General features: G+C 37.3%; 2 protein-coding genes across 6 annotated transcripts in view; one reads left to right on the forward strand and one right to left on the reverse strand.

Annotated features, from left to right (window-relative positions):
• Positions 1 to 19035, forward strand: part of LOC145498010 (uncharacterized) — a 380464-nt gene that overhangs the window by 102916 nt on the left and 258513 nt on the right. The gene's annotated exons all lie outside the window — the stretch shown is intronic.
• LOC145497882 (C2 domain-containing protein 3-like) overlaps positions 1 to 19035 on the reverse strand; it is a 280776-nt gene that overhangs the window by 42623 nt on the left and 219118 nt on the right. For all 5 annotated transcript variants that reach the window (XM_081477749.1, XM_081477747.1, XM_081477748.1 and 2 more), the window contains 7 exons: positions 15145 to 15288; positions 13228 to 13469; positions 11398 to 11673; positions 10341 to 10606; positions 9171 to 9307; positions 6570 to 6920; positions 114 to 384 (listed from right to left, as the gene is read on the reverse strand). In XM_081477749.1, the coding sequence (XP_081333875.1) occupies positions 114 to 384; positions 6570 to 6920; positions 9171 to 9307; positions 10341 to 10606; positions 11398 to 11673; positions 13228 to 13469; positions 15145 to 15288 (1687 nt within the window). The remainder of the gene's footprint in view (positions 1 to 113; positions 385 to 6569; positions 6921 to 9170; positions 9308 to 10340; positions 10607 to 11397; positions 11674 to 13227; positions 13470 to 15144; positions 15289 to 19035) is intronic.

Genomic DNA, 19035 nt, shown 5'->3' on the forward strand with positions numbered 1-19035 from the left:
TAGAAACCAGAGGAGACAGCTGAAAATCAATCTACGTTTTATATCACCAGGTTAACATCAGAGTAACCACACCTAAACTCAGTACTTTTCCTTTCAAATAGCAAGATTCTCACCTTATTTGTCTATGCTTCCTTTGCTGGCCAAGAAGCAATGATGAAACATCTACAAATGCTGATCCCACTAATCTGTCTCTCTTCTTAGGGTTTTTAACCTCAGCATTTCTCATGTTTCTGAGCCATAACTGGACCTCTAAACATTCTTCTCTCATTTGCCAAGTAAGGGAGGGTGATGATGGCAGTACAACATCTTTACAATGTTTCAGCTCACAAATGAGTTTACCATCACCAGAATCTTTCACAGATGACACTCTTGAGCATATGGGAGCTTTAGCAAAGAAGAATTAATTTAGAGTAAAATTAACAATTATTGTTTAAAACTTTTAAAAACAGTATAATGGGCCCCTATATAGTTACGTCCCTGTTGAAAGGAACAGCATTCTTCAATTCAGCCAAAGCAATTAACTAAACATTAAAATGCAAGTTACAGAACACTGCCATAACAAACCCCTGTTAGAACAAACAGATGCCAGCGTGTCCAACTGATGGAAATGAATGATCCAAAAAGTAAGCGATCAATCGATATGAACTGGTAAAATTGGCAAATTGGTATCAATTGGTATCGGCCAATCAATGATCAATCAATAATTGCACAAAGGCCATTCATTGATTGCTATTGATTGGCAAAGCAAGTCATACCCAGACTTCCCAACACAAAGCATATACCATGTTACACACGCCTGTAACACTACGCAGTTGGTTGTAGCTAGTTAGCTGTAACAGTTCTTGCAATGCTGATCGAAGGAGAATTTTCCATACATGCATTCATCAAAGGATACCATCTTTGCTGCTCCGAAGTAAATGTTGGCAAGCAGTTCACTGCTGATAAGAAAAATAGAGAATGCAGAAATGTGTTCAAAGTTACTAGCGAACACGGGCAGCTTGACCACTTTCAATCCGATCTTGTGGATGGCTTGTTTCTATGACCTTGTTTTTGCCTCGTGTCCAAGTGACCTTGGTGTATGTTTGCTATCATGTAATTCCTGTGTAAGACATTCCTGGGTAATCATTATTTGTGTTCCAAATGTAAGATTCCTGTGAAGGGCGGTTCTGGAAACTCTCGGGTTACAATCAATTTTGGCTAGGAAAGACAGGTATAAAACCAACAACGAACTGACAGCATTTGGTGCTATTGATTTTCGAAATCAGGTTTCAACCATGCTGTGCAGATTCAAGACACTTAATTAATTCTTTTTTTTAGGGGACTGGGATGTAGACCTTGGAGACTCAACCATTTGTAACTACATTTGAAGACGCTAGTCATAAAAGGGTATAAGTGACGATTTTGGTTGCTTTTCTTTTTTTTTGCTCCAAATTAGCTGAATTTTTGCATGTGGTCTTCACTGTAATAGAAAAACATGTCCCTGTATTTTTGCCACTGGTTTTTGCTTTGCTTTATAAAGACGTCGCTAGGAAAAGCGAGTGGTTTTTTGCGTACGCAATATCCCGAAAACAAAGCAAAGTTTAGCGGAAAAACTACGGGACATTGCTAAACATACCTAAACAAAACTGCATGTGAATTTTGGAGCGTTTTCGACAAAGTTCACTTTTGATTAAAATACCTAACGCCCTTTTCCCGCCGAGGCTGCAAATAAACGAAGCCGGGCCTTTGTTATGATAAACAGAGCCGATCCTTTATTATAATAGCCAAGCCAAGCCTTTGTTATAAGTCGCAGTCTTGCCTCGGTTTAACATAACAAAGGCTCGGCCCGCTGCGACCGCAAGGACTTTGATTTCACTTAGAAAGCAGCAAAATGTCAATTTCATGCAACGTATAAGCTCAAAAATGTTAATTTTAGGTCAAAAAAGGTTTAAATGTTGATTTCATGTTAACGCGTGACGGCAAGGAGGTTGATTTCACTTAGAAACCAGCAAAATGTCAATTTCACGCAACGCATAAGCTCAATGATGTTGATTTCAGGTCTAAATAGGTTAAAATGTTGATTTCATGTTAACGCGTGACGGCAAGGATGTTGGTTTCACTTAGAAACCAGCAAAATGTCAATTTCACGCAGCGCATAAGCTCAATGATGTTGATTTCAAGTCTAAATAGGTTAAAATGTTGATTTGACACTAACACGTGACGGCAAGGATGTTGGTTTCACTTAGAAAACAGCAAAATGGTAGGAGCCCTGATGGGCTCCTGAAAATGGTAATTTCACGCAACGTGTAAGCTCAAAAATGTTGATTTCAGGTCAAAAAAGGTGTAAATAAAAATAAAATAAAACAAATAAACATTTCAATAAGCACTTTTCCAAATACGGCAACGTCTTAAATGGCTAAAAAATCACGAGATAAAACATAGTTTTCAACAAACGTGATCGTAGCTTTATGTCATGCACCGCCATAACTTCCAAGTTCAAAATGCGCTGGTACCTCTTATGCCTGATGAGGATAACAACTTTGGTGGCTGTTTAGTTTTGGATTTAAGAATTTGATGACTCCACGTGAAAACGCTCTATAAATAGGGCTAACAGATTAACAGATTAACCCTTCTGCACAATGTACGGGTCTCCATACATCTGCATGTCCACCGATCCCAGAAGCTCAAAACACTACAAATCATGCCGATTTGAAATAAAATCAATGCAAACTGGATCACAGATCTGTTACAATCGATCGCCACTTGCTGGCCATTATTATGTTTAAATCTAGTTACCAGTTCGAGAAACGTCCGCAAAACGTAATCGCAATGCATGCCGGGAAGGGTCTTTACACCTCATGCGCGGGAAAACATGGCGGTCCATACAAGACAAATTTTATCACTCTAAAACCAGTTCTCGCTTTCCAAACTTTGACCCTAGCAACGCTTGGCAAATGGGCCACAACTCACCAGAGGGTATTTTTCTTGGGCACGAACTGCTCTTGGACTTTGCTACCTGGCTCGATCTGACTTCGAACGCCGATAACACGATTACGGTATATCAGCTGCCTTCAAAGTTTCAGAACACATTTTGATTCTTTAAAACGTGCTGATGACTTATGGGTTTATCGAGGCTTTATGATGCCTCTCAACCACCAGGCAGGCATACAAGGTACTTTAAAACAATGCTTAAGATATTAGTTGACAGAGCTCTAATGCAGCACATCTCTTTTTTGTTTGATGGCATTTCGTTTGACGCTTGATCGATTCACGTGTTGTGTTCACGTCACAATAGCCGATGTAAACAATCTGTTCCCAGATTTCTGCTCTATATGCTGTGGGATTTGGTTTTGACTTCATACACTATAAACAGTCTGCCTGTTTGCTGTTCAACAAATAAACTCCTAAAGACATGGCTAGGAAAAGCCAAGTTTTTTACCTACGTTTTAACTCGAAAACAAAGCAAAAACCAGCGTCAAAAATACAGAACCACGTTTTTCTATTACATTGAAGACCACATGCAAAAATTCAACTAATTTGGAGCAAAAAAAAAGAAAAGCAACCAAAATCGTCACTTATCCCCTTTTATGACTAGCTTCTTCATTTGTATTTGTGACAAGCTGTTTTTAGCCATTTATTTTGTAAGTGGCTGAGCCATCTGTTTAACACAACTTGCTTGCATTTAAATCACATTTGACAACAAAAATAAGGCTTGAAAGGTTAAAGTGGCTGGTATCAGTCATGCAGAAAAATCTAAAGATAACAAGTGGATTCAAAACTAACCTCTAAAGCGCATTTTCTGCAAATGAGCAAACAGGTGTAACTCACAAAAATTAATTGTTAGGTCTATGATGAATATCCCACTGTATACATATCACAATGGCTTCAGGCCAGATCGAATTGCATTTGTGCATTCATAGTGCTACCGAAGTATAATGCTTGAATTCTGTTTACTTTACATTTTATTTTTAGCATGCCTGAGAGTATAGTCTAAACTTTGACACAATATGTAAATTAGTCAGAATTTATTCTCGTTGACTGGTTTTCATTTCATCTGATATCAGTATCATTTCATTCCATGAAATAAAGCAACATTTGTCTTCAATACAGAGCAGTGTAAACACTCCTGGAATGGAAGACATGGAATTCGAAACTGCGTGACAATCTGTTTTAGGAAACCCTTCTGATAAAGGGTTGTAAATACTTAAGTTCCAAAAAATTAGATGCAACCATAACATAAGGAAAATCTAGGGATCACAATGAGCCGATTAACAACTATCGTTTAAAGCTCACTTTCCAAGAGTAAGCAAACAGGTATAACTTGAAAATTATTTGTCAATAAGGGTTGAATCGGGGCAGATCGAATTTTGTTCATAAAATTAACGGAAGTAAAAATGTATCCTGTCTATGTGATCTACATGTAGCATTACACTTGCATTACACTTGTTTGGTTTAGCAGTGGATATCTTTGTCTTGATGTAATTCATTTGTGTAATTTTTTATTGTAAATCAGTAGTAGCATGTAAATTCCACATGTAACTCAGTCACATGACTGCTAGGTGTGTATTTTTCAACAAACGATTTATCTAAACAAGGCAGCGCAGACTAGGGCCTACGATAACTCTTAGTTGTTGTTAGTGCATTGTGAATTTTAACTACAGATTAAGAACCTTTTTGCTATTATATTTATTGATATAATCTGTTTATGATCTATATTAAACAAGAAGTGAGCCTATAAAACAAGGCTGAGAGGTTGGGCTGGCCAGTAACAAATCCCAACCGACAACCAATGTTCCCATTGATTGGCTTATTCACCCAGGTCTAATTTAGAATGTATTGAGTAGCATTTGTTTATTTATTTATTTTTATTTACTATTGTTGTTCATTTGGTGAATTCTACTTGCTGCTTGCGTTTTACAAAGAATGCTAACATTAGCTTTTCTCACTTGAATTGGATAGCTTTATCTCTTAAGATATGGGCGAAACAACGAAAATTTTAAACTTTTGTTGTTAAATGCTCGTGGAATTCACACTTTTGATAGAAGCAAGGCTATTTTCAATTGCTTGAATTGGCATGCTCATGCTCCAGCTCATAACTGCCTATTCCCAACAGATTGTAGATCAAAAAACATGATGAAATTTGCAGCCAATCAATACTAATCAATACCCTCCTGGTTATCTCCTGATTACATGTTCTTCAAGCAAACCTAGTTTTCTATTGATTGCTATCACTAGGAGTGTGTAGCTACTCCAATTATTCCTGTCCCGGCCTTTAGACCCATCTATTTTTAGTTTGAATTTACCGCAAATTCAGACCCCCGCAGGAACCTCAGTGACCAATCACAATCAAGGACTTTATAATTTCACCGGAAGATTAGGTCGAAATGTCCATCTGAGGCCGCCATTTTTCTCCTTACCGATTTGCGCTCATATTATAGCCCGGAACTGACCTTTTTCATGGGAAAAGAAGCCTGAAAATAGACAGGTTTGTAAAAATACCGTGACATGGGTTTAGTATGGGAGTTGCAGGCTCCTAACCAAAGTTGACTCTAGGGTACTTACATGAAGGGCTAACAGCATATCGCAATGCATGTAATGCATAATAGGGTGATTTCTGAAGAGTGCTTTATTTGGCAAGTACAGGAAAGATGAACACTTCTGCTTTATGATATGGCAGGAGCCCATAATGGGCTCTAGGATATGGCTCAAACTGTCAGAGTCAAGGGCCCAAAATTAAAAAAACTTCTTGCGTAGCCATTTCACGACTAAGTAGGAATTTTATTCAGAAAAGAACTCAATACACAAAAGCCGTACAGAAAAAAATTTCCAAGACTTTTTTGGCCGCTAATTTTGTATACATAGCGAATGTAATGTCTGTGAAAGATTCATGCATTCCAAGAGACACAATCGGTAGGCATACATCACGAACTCAATGCTCAAGGGTTTGCAATGCATTATAGGGCGATTTCAAACATGATCAGCCATTTGCGACCCATTTGCAAATTTCCCGATGTGAGGAAATTCTTACAGCAAAGCAAAAGGATAGATTGCCTTCCTTTCTTATATTGAATGTTATAGAAGCAAAGATCTTTGACTATGTATTCCTGGAAGGACATAATGTCTGAGAAAATAACCGTTATTGATCGTCAACACAGAGAAACGTAGCCGCCATTATGGTAGCCTGTGAACGCAGATGTATTTTCGGCTGTCGACTAAACCAGAGTTTTTGGTCGCCAAAGATTTTAGCTGCATTGGCGACTGAACTGGTCGCAATTTCGAGGTTTCAACAATGTATCTAACTAAATTTCATGGACAGACAATACATGTAACTTGGTGTTAGTGAAATGTTCGGACATCATGTCCGATCATAATGTGAAATTGGCTGGACATATTTAAAACTTGGTCGGACACTGTCCGATGACCGACTGTTATTTCCAGCCCTGTTAATTGATCTTGACATGTATTGATTGGTATCAATTGTCATCGATTTCATCAATTGGACACCCCGGAACACAATAATTTGGAATTCTCAGTACTTTGGCATGTTATTTCATATTAAAGGGTACCTTATATGCAAGAAAAATGGGTACCTTTGTTGTAGAGCTTGTATCGTGCATAAGCCCTGATATCTTTATCCCGTTTTGTTACTGACACCTGAAAAGAATGAAGTTCTGACGAAGGAATCCAAGCCTTGTTGATGTTCAAGCAATACTCCCAGTGTTTCTTTTTGGATAGATCCTCTTTGTCCAGCCACTCCTCATCACAATCTATCTCAGGCAGTGGAGACCAACCAACTCCTCTTGACAGGTGAATAACATGGTCTCTATCCTCTGCTTCTGAGAATTGGATACTAAGTTCTAACCCTCCAACAACCTTGTCCACATCACCATCATGCATGCCACTTTTACTAGGCAAGTATATTGGGTACCATCCTTTGACTCCTGTGTGATGAGCATGAGCATGTACTAACCAACAAGACTCTTATGAAATCCTGTTATCAACTCTGAGTGTAGATGCAACTGGGAGGTTTGTTTACATCTAGTCTATCCATAACTAACTAGGGGAAAATATTGGTATAAGAGTGATTGGTTAGAACACTAACCTGTGTAAAGTATTTCCTCAGACTAACAGCAACAAACCTCATAGGAAAGTGTGAACAGAGAAGCGAGGCTTGTCTAAATCAGCTGAGCCCAAAACTTTACAGGCTCATAAGCAGAAATAAACAGCTTTCTTAAAACTATGGTTCATGGACATGAAAAATAGCTCTTACAGCCCTACATGTATATATGTAATGAAATGTGTTGAAAGACCACTCAGATCTTGCGTGCATATGTTATTTAGCCCACTCATCAATTAGCTTCCATATACACTGAAGCCTACTAAAATACACATCAACAATATGGTTATGTAAGATGCAATAAACCATTACAACAGACTGTTACAAAACATTGTAAAAAAAACGGTTACAATCAAAGATTGCTTGTTTGAATGCACTTCTAAAATGTTAAAACTTATGTACATGCTTTTAACATGTTATTATTTTAAGTGCCAGCGTGCGCGCTCTGGGAAAACGAAATGCAGTTAGTTAACAATATCTAAGAATGAATTTTCATCGGTACTGGCATGTGGAAATTAGTTCGTTTCGTTTATTTAGTGTCGCCAGTTTTAGTTTGGTGATGATGAAGTGCTCCTCAGTCGTGCGTAGGTTGCACCGCTTTGTCACATTTGAGTAGGGTCTCGCCTTGGTAAGGATCTTCCATTTGATGGTGTAGTGTTGCTGTTTACTTTTACTCTGCCAGATGTGTTTGCCAAGTTCTGTGTTGTTCTTGTGCATTTCCTTGTTGAACGACACCTACGGGTTTTGCTCTCAGACGTCGCCTTGGCCTGATAAACGATTCCTTTAGAAAGGCAGTTTCCTTCTAAGGGGCATTTGTCCTTCTTCCTGCAGTTGCATGTTCTTCCAGCCTGGTCTTGTGTTGGTTGTGCCAAGTTCTTAAGAACAGTTTTGTTACATCTAAGTTCTACGTGCTGGCACCTAAAAAAGTTCATTCTTAGATTATAGTTTACCAATTGCATTTCGTTTTCCCAGCGTGCCCACACTGGCACTTAAAATATTAACATGTTCAAAGCACGCGTATAAGTTCTTAAATTTTAGAAGTGCATTTGAACAAGCAACCATTGATTGTAACCGTTTTTTACGATATTTTGTAACAGTTTATTGCGTCTTGCTCGACCATATTGTTCATGTGTATTTTAGTAGGCTTCAGTGTATATGGAAACTAACTGATGAGTGGGCTAACTTTATGTTAGCCTACGAAACAGAGCTGTATTAAACTCCATACATGTACGTACTCAAGGTCTGAGTAGTCCCTCAACATATTTTGCTGTATCAGCTCCTTCATTGTAAGTACTATATTGGTTCCAGCGGCAATCAGCACCTGAACTATCATACAATTGTATGTTTAGTATAATTTCCAGAGGTGAATATAAGAATTGGACATTCTGATTGGTTGAAAACCCTCATCATATGACACTATAGAGAGCTTGGTTACTAAGCTTGCCATCTTTGCCATCTCGGAAAGTAAACATGGCGAACAGTTGCTGAATGAAGTTTTCATTCATTCGAAAGACATCACTCCAAGTCCAGGATACATGAAACAGGGGAGAATTTTCAGAATGACTGCTGTCGCCCTTGGACCAAAAATCTTATCAAGAACTTGCATTCAACTGAATGCTTTTAAAAATCGTAAACACAGTGGTTGCGTCGATTGATTAAAATTTATTTTTCTTCAAACTAAAGGCTTAAGCTACTCATTTTTAGGTGATCATGTCAACTGTGAAGGAAGTCAACAACGATAAAACAAAGGTACTGGATGGATTTATTTTTCATAGTGTTTCGCTCATTTGTTTTGTTGCCGAACTCAATGATCGATGTACATGTAAGCTTATTATTAAAACTATGGCTACAGAAACATGAATGCACACGAACAATTACATCTGCGATTTTATGTTTTAGTCTGTTATTTTGTAGTCCTTGATATTCACCTCTGAAAATTATTCTAAAACAATTATTCGCCTCAGGCTCAGTGAACATTGGTGAATATATCAAAGTAAATTAACACACTATACACAGTCAAAAATTTACCATTTGCATTCAAATGTTGCTAGAAGATGAAATTAGGTGGACCAACCTGTTTTATGAGCAAGAAGCTTGACAAGAGGTACTTTTCCCACACCAAGCAAAACATCTCTCTGCCCTCCAGACTTGACTTGCTCCATACCTGATCTTATTGTCTGGTCACCACTCACTCCTCGTGACATTTGATGCCTGGTTAGAGTTTGTACAATCTGCTTTCACAACACGCTTTTAAAGTGCCCCTATGATGAAATTCTCAATTCTCGACTCAAAAATACCACACGGGTTGAAATTATGATAACAATTAGTACACAATTTGCATAAAGAATAAAAAAACTTCGGCTCTTATATTTGTGCAATTTTCTACAATACTTGTTATCTTAATTTCAACCTGTGAGGTATTTTTGAGTGAATGACGTCATTTACTCCAATTCTCAGCCAATACTTGGAACAAGGAAAATTAATGGCAGCAGTAAATTCTCAGAAACAGAGGTCCAAATGTTCGTAAGAGATTGAAATTAGGCAAGATATCTAGGCAAGACCTATTGTGTATGAAAATGTAAAAAAATAGATATCGAGAATTTAATCATAGGGGCACTTTAAGCAAGGTTTGGTATTAATAATAATAAATAATCTTTAATAAGGAGACCTACATCACAAAGTGGTTTACAGAGTCCTCTATTAAGATTTAACAAAAGCAAACCTAGAAAAAATGAGCTAGATTAAAAAAAAACTAACATATAACTCTACAGAACTGAACATATAAGGAGACATGCACAAAAATCTTACGAGCATAGCTGTACAATGTTTTACAGTATTTTTGCACATGTCAAAAGGGATACAAAACCTTGCATATGTCATAAATAAAGTATATAATTTTGATTAAATGACTCAAGCACCAGTTATCCATCAGCCTTCCAATGGTAGTTTCCACAACATTAAGCAACTCAGGACATTGCTCTTTCCTCCTGATGGATGCTAGGCCATTGCAGGTCAGCCACTCCTCCAAATCTATTTGTCTCACAAGATGCTTGTAATAGTTCTAATTATCACAAGACAATTAAAATTGTCTTGACCATTAGAACACAGCACAGGGAAAATGGTCACCATGGACCAAGATTTTAATGTCTGGATCTTAAGCCATTAGACTACTGAGTACTCCCACATTTAACTACTCCTCATCTGCAAGAAATGTAATAAACCACTATCCAAAGTATAAACTTACCAAACTTCAAACACCATTTCAGATTTTTCCAGCTGTTCTGCTAAACTCAGATTTCTTTTAGTACCACTTACATCAGATGGCAACACTACTGGTAACAATATATCTGCATTGTATGAAAACTCAGGACTGAATGTCCGTGCCACAGTCCTTGTCACATGCTTGAGCTTCTTTCCCAGTGGGAACTGCAGCACAATGTATGTGTTGACACCAACCTCTGTAGGATATGACAGGCTGGGGTTGGATTCCACATGAAAAAGTGCTGCTGCCTATGAGTAAACAAAAATACTGTGGCTGACTTCACCTGGGAAAATCTTTGGGTCAAGGAAATGACATTCCACAATGAACACTGGCCTACAAAATCAGTAAAGGTGACTAAGCAATTTTTTCACATTCTCCGCGAACAACGAAGTTTGTAAGTCATGGACAGATCCAGGATTTTTCAAGGAGGGGGGAGGGCAGGATTCTTGGGTTGTAAAATCAATGGGGGAAGGAACCCAAAATGTTGCAATTTAAGAATTGGAACCTAATTGAAAGCTGTTACACCAGAATTATTAACCATGCCAAAATGCAGAAATTACAATCATATGGCAATACTTTATCACAATTTTATATCAAAGCCTACAAACCCAGATCCAATCTGAAAAGAGATCCTTTAATAACCATCTTTTACTCTAAGCTATCAGTACTGAATTAAGTTACACTATTTTATTATAATAATTTATTATACTACCCAACTTTAGGTTTGGAACTTTCAAGTTCAAAACCTAACTTACAACACTGTAACTGTATGAAGACATGATTGATCATTGCAGTTATATGCACAACTTAAGCAGCTGTGAAATTAAAGCCTGAAAAAAATTAAGGCTTGAGCAGAATTCAAACCCATGACTTCTGCAGTACCAGTGCAGTGCCCTAACAACTGAGTTATCAAGCCAACTGGGAGCTGGTCTCATTGTGAGTTCGTAACATACCCGTAGATGGTGAGGAAATGCTGAAATGAATAATTATATGAAAGATGATAAATTTGAACTGTGACGAAATGCATGAGACACTTCACCTTGAGTCCACAGGCTTGAAACACTCCAAGTGATAAACAAACTTGATTGTTGTCTTCCATCACTGCTGTATGTCTTCCTTTTGGATCCTCTGTTTTCACTTGCTGATATTTAACAGTGATGTCAAGTAAGCCACTGTCTCGCACTTTATCCTGTCGCATATTATCCACCTCAATTGCAGCAAGGACTCTCAATGGTAAGGAGAAGGTCTGGAAATTTGCTTCACCTTGTTTCTGCATAGTTACCATTGCACACAGCTTTGCAAGTGGCAGACTTGCCTGCATGTGAAAATAAAATTAATATAACACCGTTAAACTAATGGTCCATCCAAATTGGGCTGACAAAATTTGTTCAGCTCTACCAAAAATTGCAACAAGTTTTGTAGTCCCCAAATGTTTACCTTGGTGCATGCATACAGACTTAAAATACAAAAAATAATATAATAAAGTAACTACAAAATGTCAGTCAGATATGAAATGAACTGAGCACCTTGTCTTTGTGGCAAAAACAACTTTATTGATGTTCAACTTAAAATCAATTGGCAGATGTCAGTTTTGATACTCAACAAAAATGTTTCCTGCTCTCAGAGGCTGGAACATACATACATACATAAATTTTATTAATGTGTCGAGATATTTAGCAGATAGGGAAATAACCCTCTACTAATTGGGGAAAACTTAACTCTTGAAGTTTGGTAAAGGTTAACAAAACTAGAAAGACTTAAAAACCCTCTCCACACTTTCAGAATGAACTTGATGACTGCTATTTATGCAAAATAAATATAAAGAAAAAACTGCTTAGTCTAGATGGGCATTTAATGCAAGAAAAATGAGAGAGATTATGCCTTAAATGTCATTACCATTTTCCTGTTGTAAAAATTGTGAGACTTCCATGTGTGCATTTGAGATGTCTGAAATGACTTGTAAGTAAGGAGCTTTTTAACTTGGAAAATCCAAGTTTGGGTATGGATGGAAGATTAGCTCGATCCTTTGTTCCTTCGCTCCTCTTCGCTCCTTCCCTTCCTGTTAGACTTTTTGCCATTCTGCTAACCGATGTATAAAGTAATTTGATGTGGATGTGGAACGATTTCCTCACTGAGTGATCAGTTTAACTGCATAGGTAATGTTTATTGACTTCCAAAGATATTAAAATATGAATTTTTGAATGAATATAGCCATGATTAAAATTTTTATCTGGGAGCATTGAGAAGAGTTTGAGTGATACATTTCACTACAATTTATCAGTAGTGTAAGTACATTTGGAGATGACAAGATGATATGAACAAACAGTTGATGAATAGAAGAAAATACTTAAGTAATTACACAGGGCTTGGTGTTCTGCAGTCACTGATATCACCTTGGAAAGGTAAGTAAAAAAGAAAAGAAAAGAAAAAAAGAAATCATTACAACACGTGGTATTCACATTTGGTCACCCAACCAAAGGAGTGAAGGAGTAAAGGATTGAGCAAATCTCCCATCCATACCTACATCTTGGATTTTCCAAGTTAAAAGGTTCCTCAAAGGCTCAATACTTGCACATCATGTAAGACATCTCAAGACGTCTCACAGTTTTTACAAATCAATAGAAAAATTTTTATGACATATAAGGCATACACTAGTTAGTATCCGGACTGTGAAACTCTTTGTCTTGAGAATACACTTTCTTCAAAGAAGCTGGAAAACAACATGATTACAGCACCATTTTCACATTACAATCAGTCTTTACAAGACATTTTATCAAATAAAAATCAAACCGCTTCACAAAGGATTGCAGCTGAAGTCATAATAGAGTATTTTTTAGTCGGTTAGTACTTTTTTAGTGCATTTCTCTACCTTAGCCACCATTTGGTCTCTGATATTTGGATAGTAGTATCTCTGCCAGAGTTCAAAAGGAACTCCACCTGACCCTGGGACAGTAGGAGCAGCCAGCCAAGAACCAGTGAATGCTGCCAGTAAGAGTTTCTGAACTGGAAATCCTTGAGCAAGCTTCAGTGTATGTCTTGTCACATCATGAAATACTGGCTCAGGCACACACAAAGTAGTGGGGGTACGATGAGGCTGAAGACTGAGTGTGCCTTGTGAATGAAATCAGAAAACCTCTTACTATGGATAACAAAAAGAGCTCTAGAGTAAATTATTTTTACGAGCAGTACTTAAATGCAGAGTAAGGCTTTACCTAGATTGTTGTTGTTGGTAAGGTGACAATGGTAATACAATGAAGTTTCAACTGCTTTATTTTAATAGCACAGTCTTTTAAAAAAAAATTGAGCTCAAAGTTAGAAATGAATTATTTATTGTTAGTTAGCAATTACTGGTCCCTTGGGAAAAGATAGTTTTGTTTTCCCTTGTTTTCATTTTCCCTTTTCCCACTTAGAGTATCAAGACAACCTGCCTCTATTAAGGACGGTGCCTATTTTTGTTAGTGTGCACATCTTCTGTGCATTACGTAGGCGTAGTTTACATGCCACACACATGCTAGGGTTGAAATTGATGAAATAAACTACACTAACTTTGCTTAACTATTCAACAAGTGATTAGATTCTGTCTGTTTGCAAAAGCTACATGTACAGTGTAAAGGTCAGACAGTATTTTTGCTAAACTAAACGAGTTTTGTAAGGGACTCTAATGACGGTGTTGATTAATAACCAATTCTGTTGTTAAAAACATACCAAAAGTAGTTTTCTTGTATGTAAAACCAAATTCTGAGAAAATCTCTGAAGAAAATGTTTTTTGTTTTTTAAGAAAAATGCTGACATGAGCCTTTCTGTTGGATATTCAAGGCTAACAGAAGGGATTGGTGCAAAAGGGATGTTTGTGCCATTTTAGGTCATTTTCTATTTTTGTTCAGATGTGCCTGAATTTTGACATGTATATAGCTGTTTCGACAAAGGTTGTCCCACAACAGCATAAAAGTGCACGTGACAATACTTATTGGTATTATGGGTAGTAACAGTTTGGCGCTAGTTCGTCGAGGTTCACGGTGTTTAGCTAAAAGGAAAGAGAAAGCATTTATACACGTGTTTTTGTTGTTTCCTTCTGTCAGTGCTGAAATACCTTGAACAAGTAACTGTAAAACCACCATTACCCACAATAACTTTCAACTTCGTCGTGTTCGCTTTTACACTTTTGTAAGACAACCTTTCTTGAAACAGCTATGTGTAACCTCCAATTTAATTGAAAATCATTACCCTGTATTTTTTTTCCTGTTGTGCTTAGTTTTCAAGAAATAACATATGCAAAAAACCTTTGTTTTTCCTGGCAGCTTTCATTGCAATTCTTTTCTTGAAGTCAAAAGAGACATTTTCTTTCTCCATGTTCAGATACAGTTACTTGCTGATTAGGTCAGGGCTTTGCAAGTTTAAAGTAACCTTGTTTTGAGTCTACATGTATTTCCCTCTAAATTAGTGTTTATCAAGCATAAACAGAACAGACAGGATTGTTTTCAAAACTCATTCAGTTTAAATTGCCAAATTGATGAAAACACATGTGTGGCTACCTAGTTTTCATTTTTGTGTTCCAATAGCCTTTCCTGAGATCTTCTTTTTCCACATACATGTAGTCCTTATTTACGCAAAAAACCTTTATATCTAGTAGGCACTGTCCTTAATAGCTTGCTTATAATTCGACAAGAGACTGATCACAATTAATATTAATAATAATAAAATTATTATACAATTTTGTCATTACAATTGAGGTACTGTGGCTTTACTTGAATATGCTTTTTAATACTGAAATCTTCAAAATGCTAACCTTCACTTGGTCCATAATCAGAATCCAGGTGCCTTTGGAATGGAAAGTGATACTGAACAAAGCAGTCAGTTTCACCCCAAACAGTGTTACCAAAGACTGACAGACCTTTGATGTCCTCGACCACAATCTCAAACTGATGCTCAACTACAATGAATCAAGAAAACAAATTATGTCAACACAAACATAACATAAGTGTAAAAGGCATTTTCTAGTAAAATATGATTAAGAACTATGAGCTCTTAGCTGCTCAAAATCTTAAAAATTAATGGCATTCATGCAGTGACCTCATGGTTAGTGCACTTGTCTCCGGGTCGAGCAGTCTGGGTTTGAGCCCTGGCCGGGCACAATGTGTTGTGTTCTTGGGCAAGACAGTTTACTGTCACAGTGCCACTCTCTACCCAGACATATAAATGAGTACCAGCAAGCTTTATTCTGGGGGTAACCCTGCGATGGACTAGCATCCCATCCAGGGGGGAGTAGAAATACTAGTAGTTGCTTCATGCTACAGAAACCAGGATAAGCTCCGGCCTGATGGGCCACTTGGCTCGTATGCAGACATTACCTTTTTACCTGGTACATTCAAGTCACCAACAAACAAACACTTCAACAAGAAATTCCTGTTCAAGTTTTCAGCTTCAATAGATGATCAATGGAATGTTGCATGTTTTCAAAAACCCATGTGCCTCAAGTTTGATTTACATACACTATGAACCACAGGTTTGTGAAAATGCCTGAAAAAGGTCTTGATAAACCATGAAAACAAACATTCTCATGGGCCATGAACACAGAGATTTCAAGTTTCATGCCCTCATCCAACTAAATTGCTCTGAATCATGGTACATTTCACAGAATTTTCATGGGATTTTTCATGTCTTTACCATGGCTTTTCCATGGCAATAACCTATGGTCAGTGCCATTAATTTAGCAATGGTGAAACTTTGGAAAGGTACTGAAAAAGCTGTTAGTTTACCATGAAAATATGAATTTGAAAATATGGTTTTGGGTTTGTAGTGATTGCTAAAACCGGAAGATCATTAAAAAATGGAGGACAAAACACATCAAAAAATAAAAGACAGTGTCCTTAAAATTGGAGCTAAAACATTCTTTTAGGCAAAATTTAATATTAAATATAAGACCTCAAGTATTTCGCTTAACACTATTTTAACCTGTATTTATTGTTTTTTAATTTGTGCAAATTACTTCCTGGAGTTAAATTTTTTACATTTCACTTTTGAATCATTTTTTAATCACACTTTACCAGGAAATACCACAATTTCGCAATGAATCACGAGTACACCTCCTGAATATTTGTACATTAATTCTTGTCCTGAAATTAATGCTAGGTACTATGTGAGATTCATAAATTCACATTGATTTGAACCAGTCTGTTTACCCATTATCCAACCAGAAGTTATGTCTCTTTTAGTACAAACCAATTTTAACTACAAGGAAATTATACAGAATTGAAGGGTGCCCATCACTGTTTTAGCCTCAACAAAATTCAGTTGAATTGCTGAATGTTATACTTCAGTTCATACTTGTTCCTTACCTAAATACAATTTGCCAATAGTGATTCCAGTACTTTTCATGTTGTAAATTATTGACATTATTTACTAAAAATGGACTGTTGGCAACCAGAATTGCAATGTCGGTTGCCTATACTTGTAGCTATCTCTTTTGTGACTAGGTGTCACATAAGGCCCCAAGGCCAATCACCAACACGCAACTATTTTTTAGTGTCTCTCCTATACCCAGCCCGTTTCATGAAGCTTGAACAGGCATAGAAGTTTTCGTAGAGTGCTACATCGCTAAGCGTTTATCACCGCTCAGTTTGAACTTTTTCTCTTGTGTACATATAAAACGGTGGCATGTTACCATGATTACCAACGGTTTTGGTCTAGTGTAAAAGTTTTTATCCAACCCTGTGCCCGAACCTGTTTGTTAAAGATAATTTTACATAATGAACTATACAGCTCTAGGATCACACATATCTAGATAATGAATGCTACAGCTCTACAATCACACATTTCCAAATAATGAACTCTTTGACTCTGTAATCACACATTTCTAAATAATGAACTCTACGGCTCTATACCTCTATGATCAAACATTTCTAGTCATTGAACTCTACTGCTCTACTGATTTCTAAATAATGAACTCTATGGCTCTATGCCTCTATGATCAAACATTTCTAGTCATTGAACTCTACCGCTCTACAGATTTCTAAATAATGAACTCTGCGGCTCTATGATCAAACATTCCCAAATAATAAACTCTATGGCTCTACGTCTCTAAGCAAGGCTAAAAAAAAGTGTTGTCCAGTCGTTCGGGACAAGTAGGTTTTCCTGCTGGCAAGTAACTTTTCATTCTCGCTTGCCCAATGGGCAAGCAGGGCGAGGGCCCAGGGAAGCTGTCTTTAATTCAAGTTGTCTAGAATTCAATCACTCATTTCTAAATAATTAACTCTATGGCTCTGTGATCAAACATTTCCAAATAATGAACTCTACATCTCTAAGCAAGGCTAAAAAAAAGGGCCGGCCAAATAACTATTCACTCTCACTTGCCCATTGGGAGGAAAAGATCTTTCCAATCATACTCAGATCGGAGTGATTGGCTCAATGGCACCTGAAATGCATGCTGTCATATTGCAAACCCCTTTTTGGGTAGATTGGAGCTAGTTGGCTCATATCAAGGCTCATCCTTGGAGACCCAGGGGCAGTTAGTGGGGGCAGGAAAAAGTCCAAACGGACAATGAAAAAATTTGGCCGAAGAAAAGTGACTTTTCTTTGTCCGCATTTTTTTCTAATCCATTTAGACCTTTCCCCGCCCCCACTAACTGCCCCTGGGTCTCCGAGGATGATCCAGGCTTAAAATCTCCAAAATGTCCAAAAAATGGACTTCCTGCAAAATTTTATAAAGTTTTTTGGAAGGATGTCTCCTTTTCTTATATGTTGTCTTAACAAAAGCCATCAGAAGAGTAAGCTTGCTTTAACCTAAAGAAGAGGCATCATTTCATTGATACTCAAGAAAGACAAGGCACTACAAGAACTGAAAAAGTGGAGATCCATAACTTTATTAAACTGTGACTACAAAATTGCATGCAAGGCGATTGCTTCAAGTCTTAAGGCTGTTTTGCAAAATTTAGTAGACAATGACCAAACAGGGTTCTTGAAAGGACGATCTATTGCAGAAAACATTTGCTTGATTAACAATGTCATCTCATTCACAGAATCAAAGAATATTTCCGGGTTACGTCTCTTTGTTGACTTTGAGAAAGCCTTTGATACTATAGAATGGGCATTTGTTGAGAAAACACTCCATCATTTTGGTTTTGGCTCCTCTATAATTAAGTGGATCAATTTGTTTAACCATGATATCCAAAGCTGTGTTATAAATAACGGTTGGTCCGGGGGTTTCTTTGAATTAAGTCGAGGTGTAAGGCAGGGGTGTCTGCTATCGCCTTACATTTTTATCTTGTGTGCAAAGGTGTTAGCTACCACCATCCATAAAGATAATGAGGTTAAAGGAATCACAGTAGGCAGCACCGAATGTAAGCTCAGTCAATATGCAGATGACACCACTCTGATTTTAGATGGCACTCAAAAATCGCTTGAGCACTCCTTTGCTATATTGTAAAAATTCGGTGGGGTTTTGAGCTTGCAAGTAAATTGTGAAAAAACTGAAGCTCTTTGGATTGGCTCCAAGAAAGGATCAAACCAGATTATGTGCTCTGATAAAAATCTTAAACGGGCAGATGGCAAGGTTAAGGCTTTAGATTTTTGGTTCTGCATTGATTGTGAAGAAAGTAAGAAGAAGAATTACAAAAAGAATGTCAATAAGGTAGAGGATATTTTAAATAATTGGAGAAACAAGAGATTAACTTTACGTGGT

This window comes from Orbicella franksi, chromosome 9 (assembly GCF_964199315.1).
Source record: "Orbicella franksi chromosome 9, jaOrbFran1.1, whole genome shotgun sequence".
NCBI classification, from domain to species: Eukaryota; Metazoa; Cnidaria; class Anthozoa; order Scleractinia; family Merulinidae; genus Orbicella; species Orbicella franksi.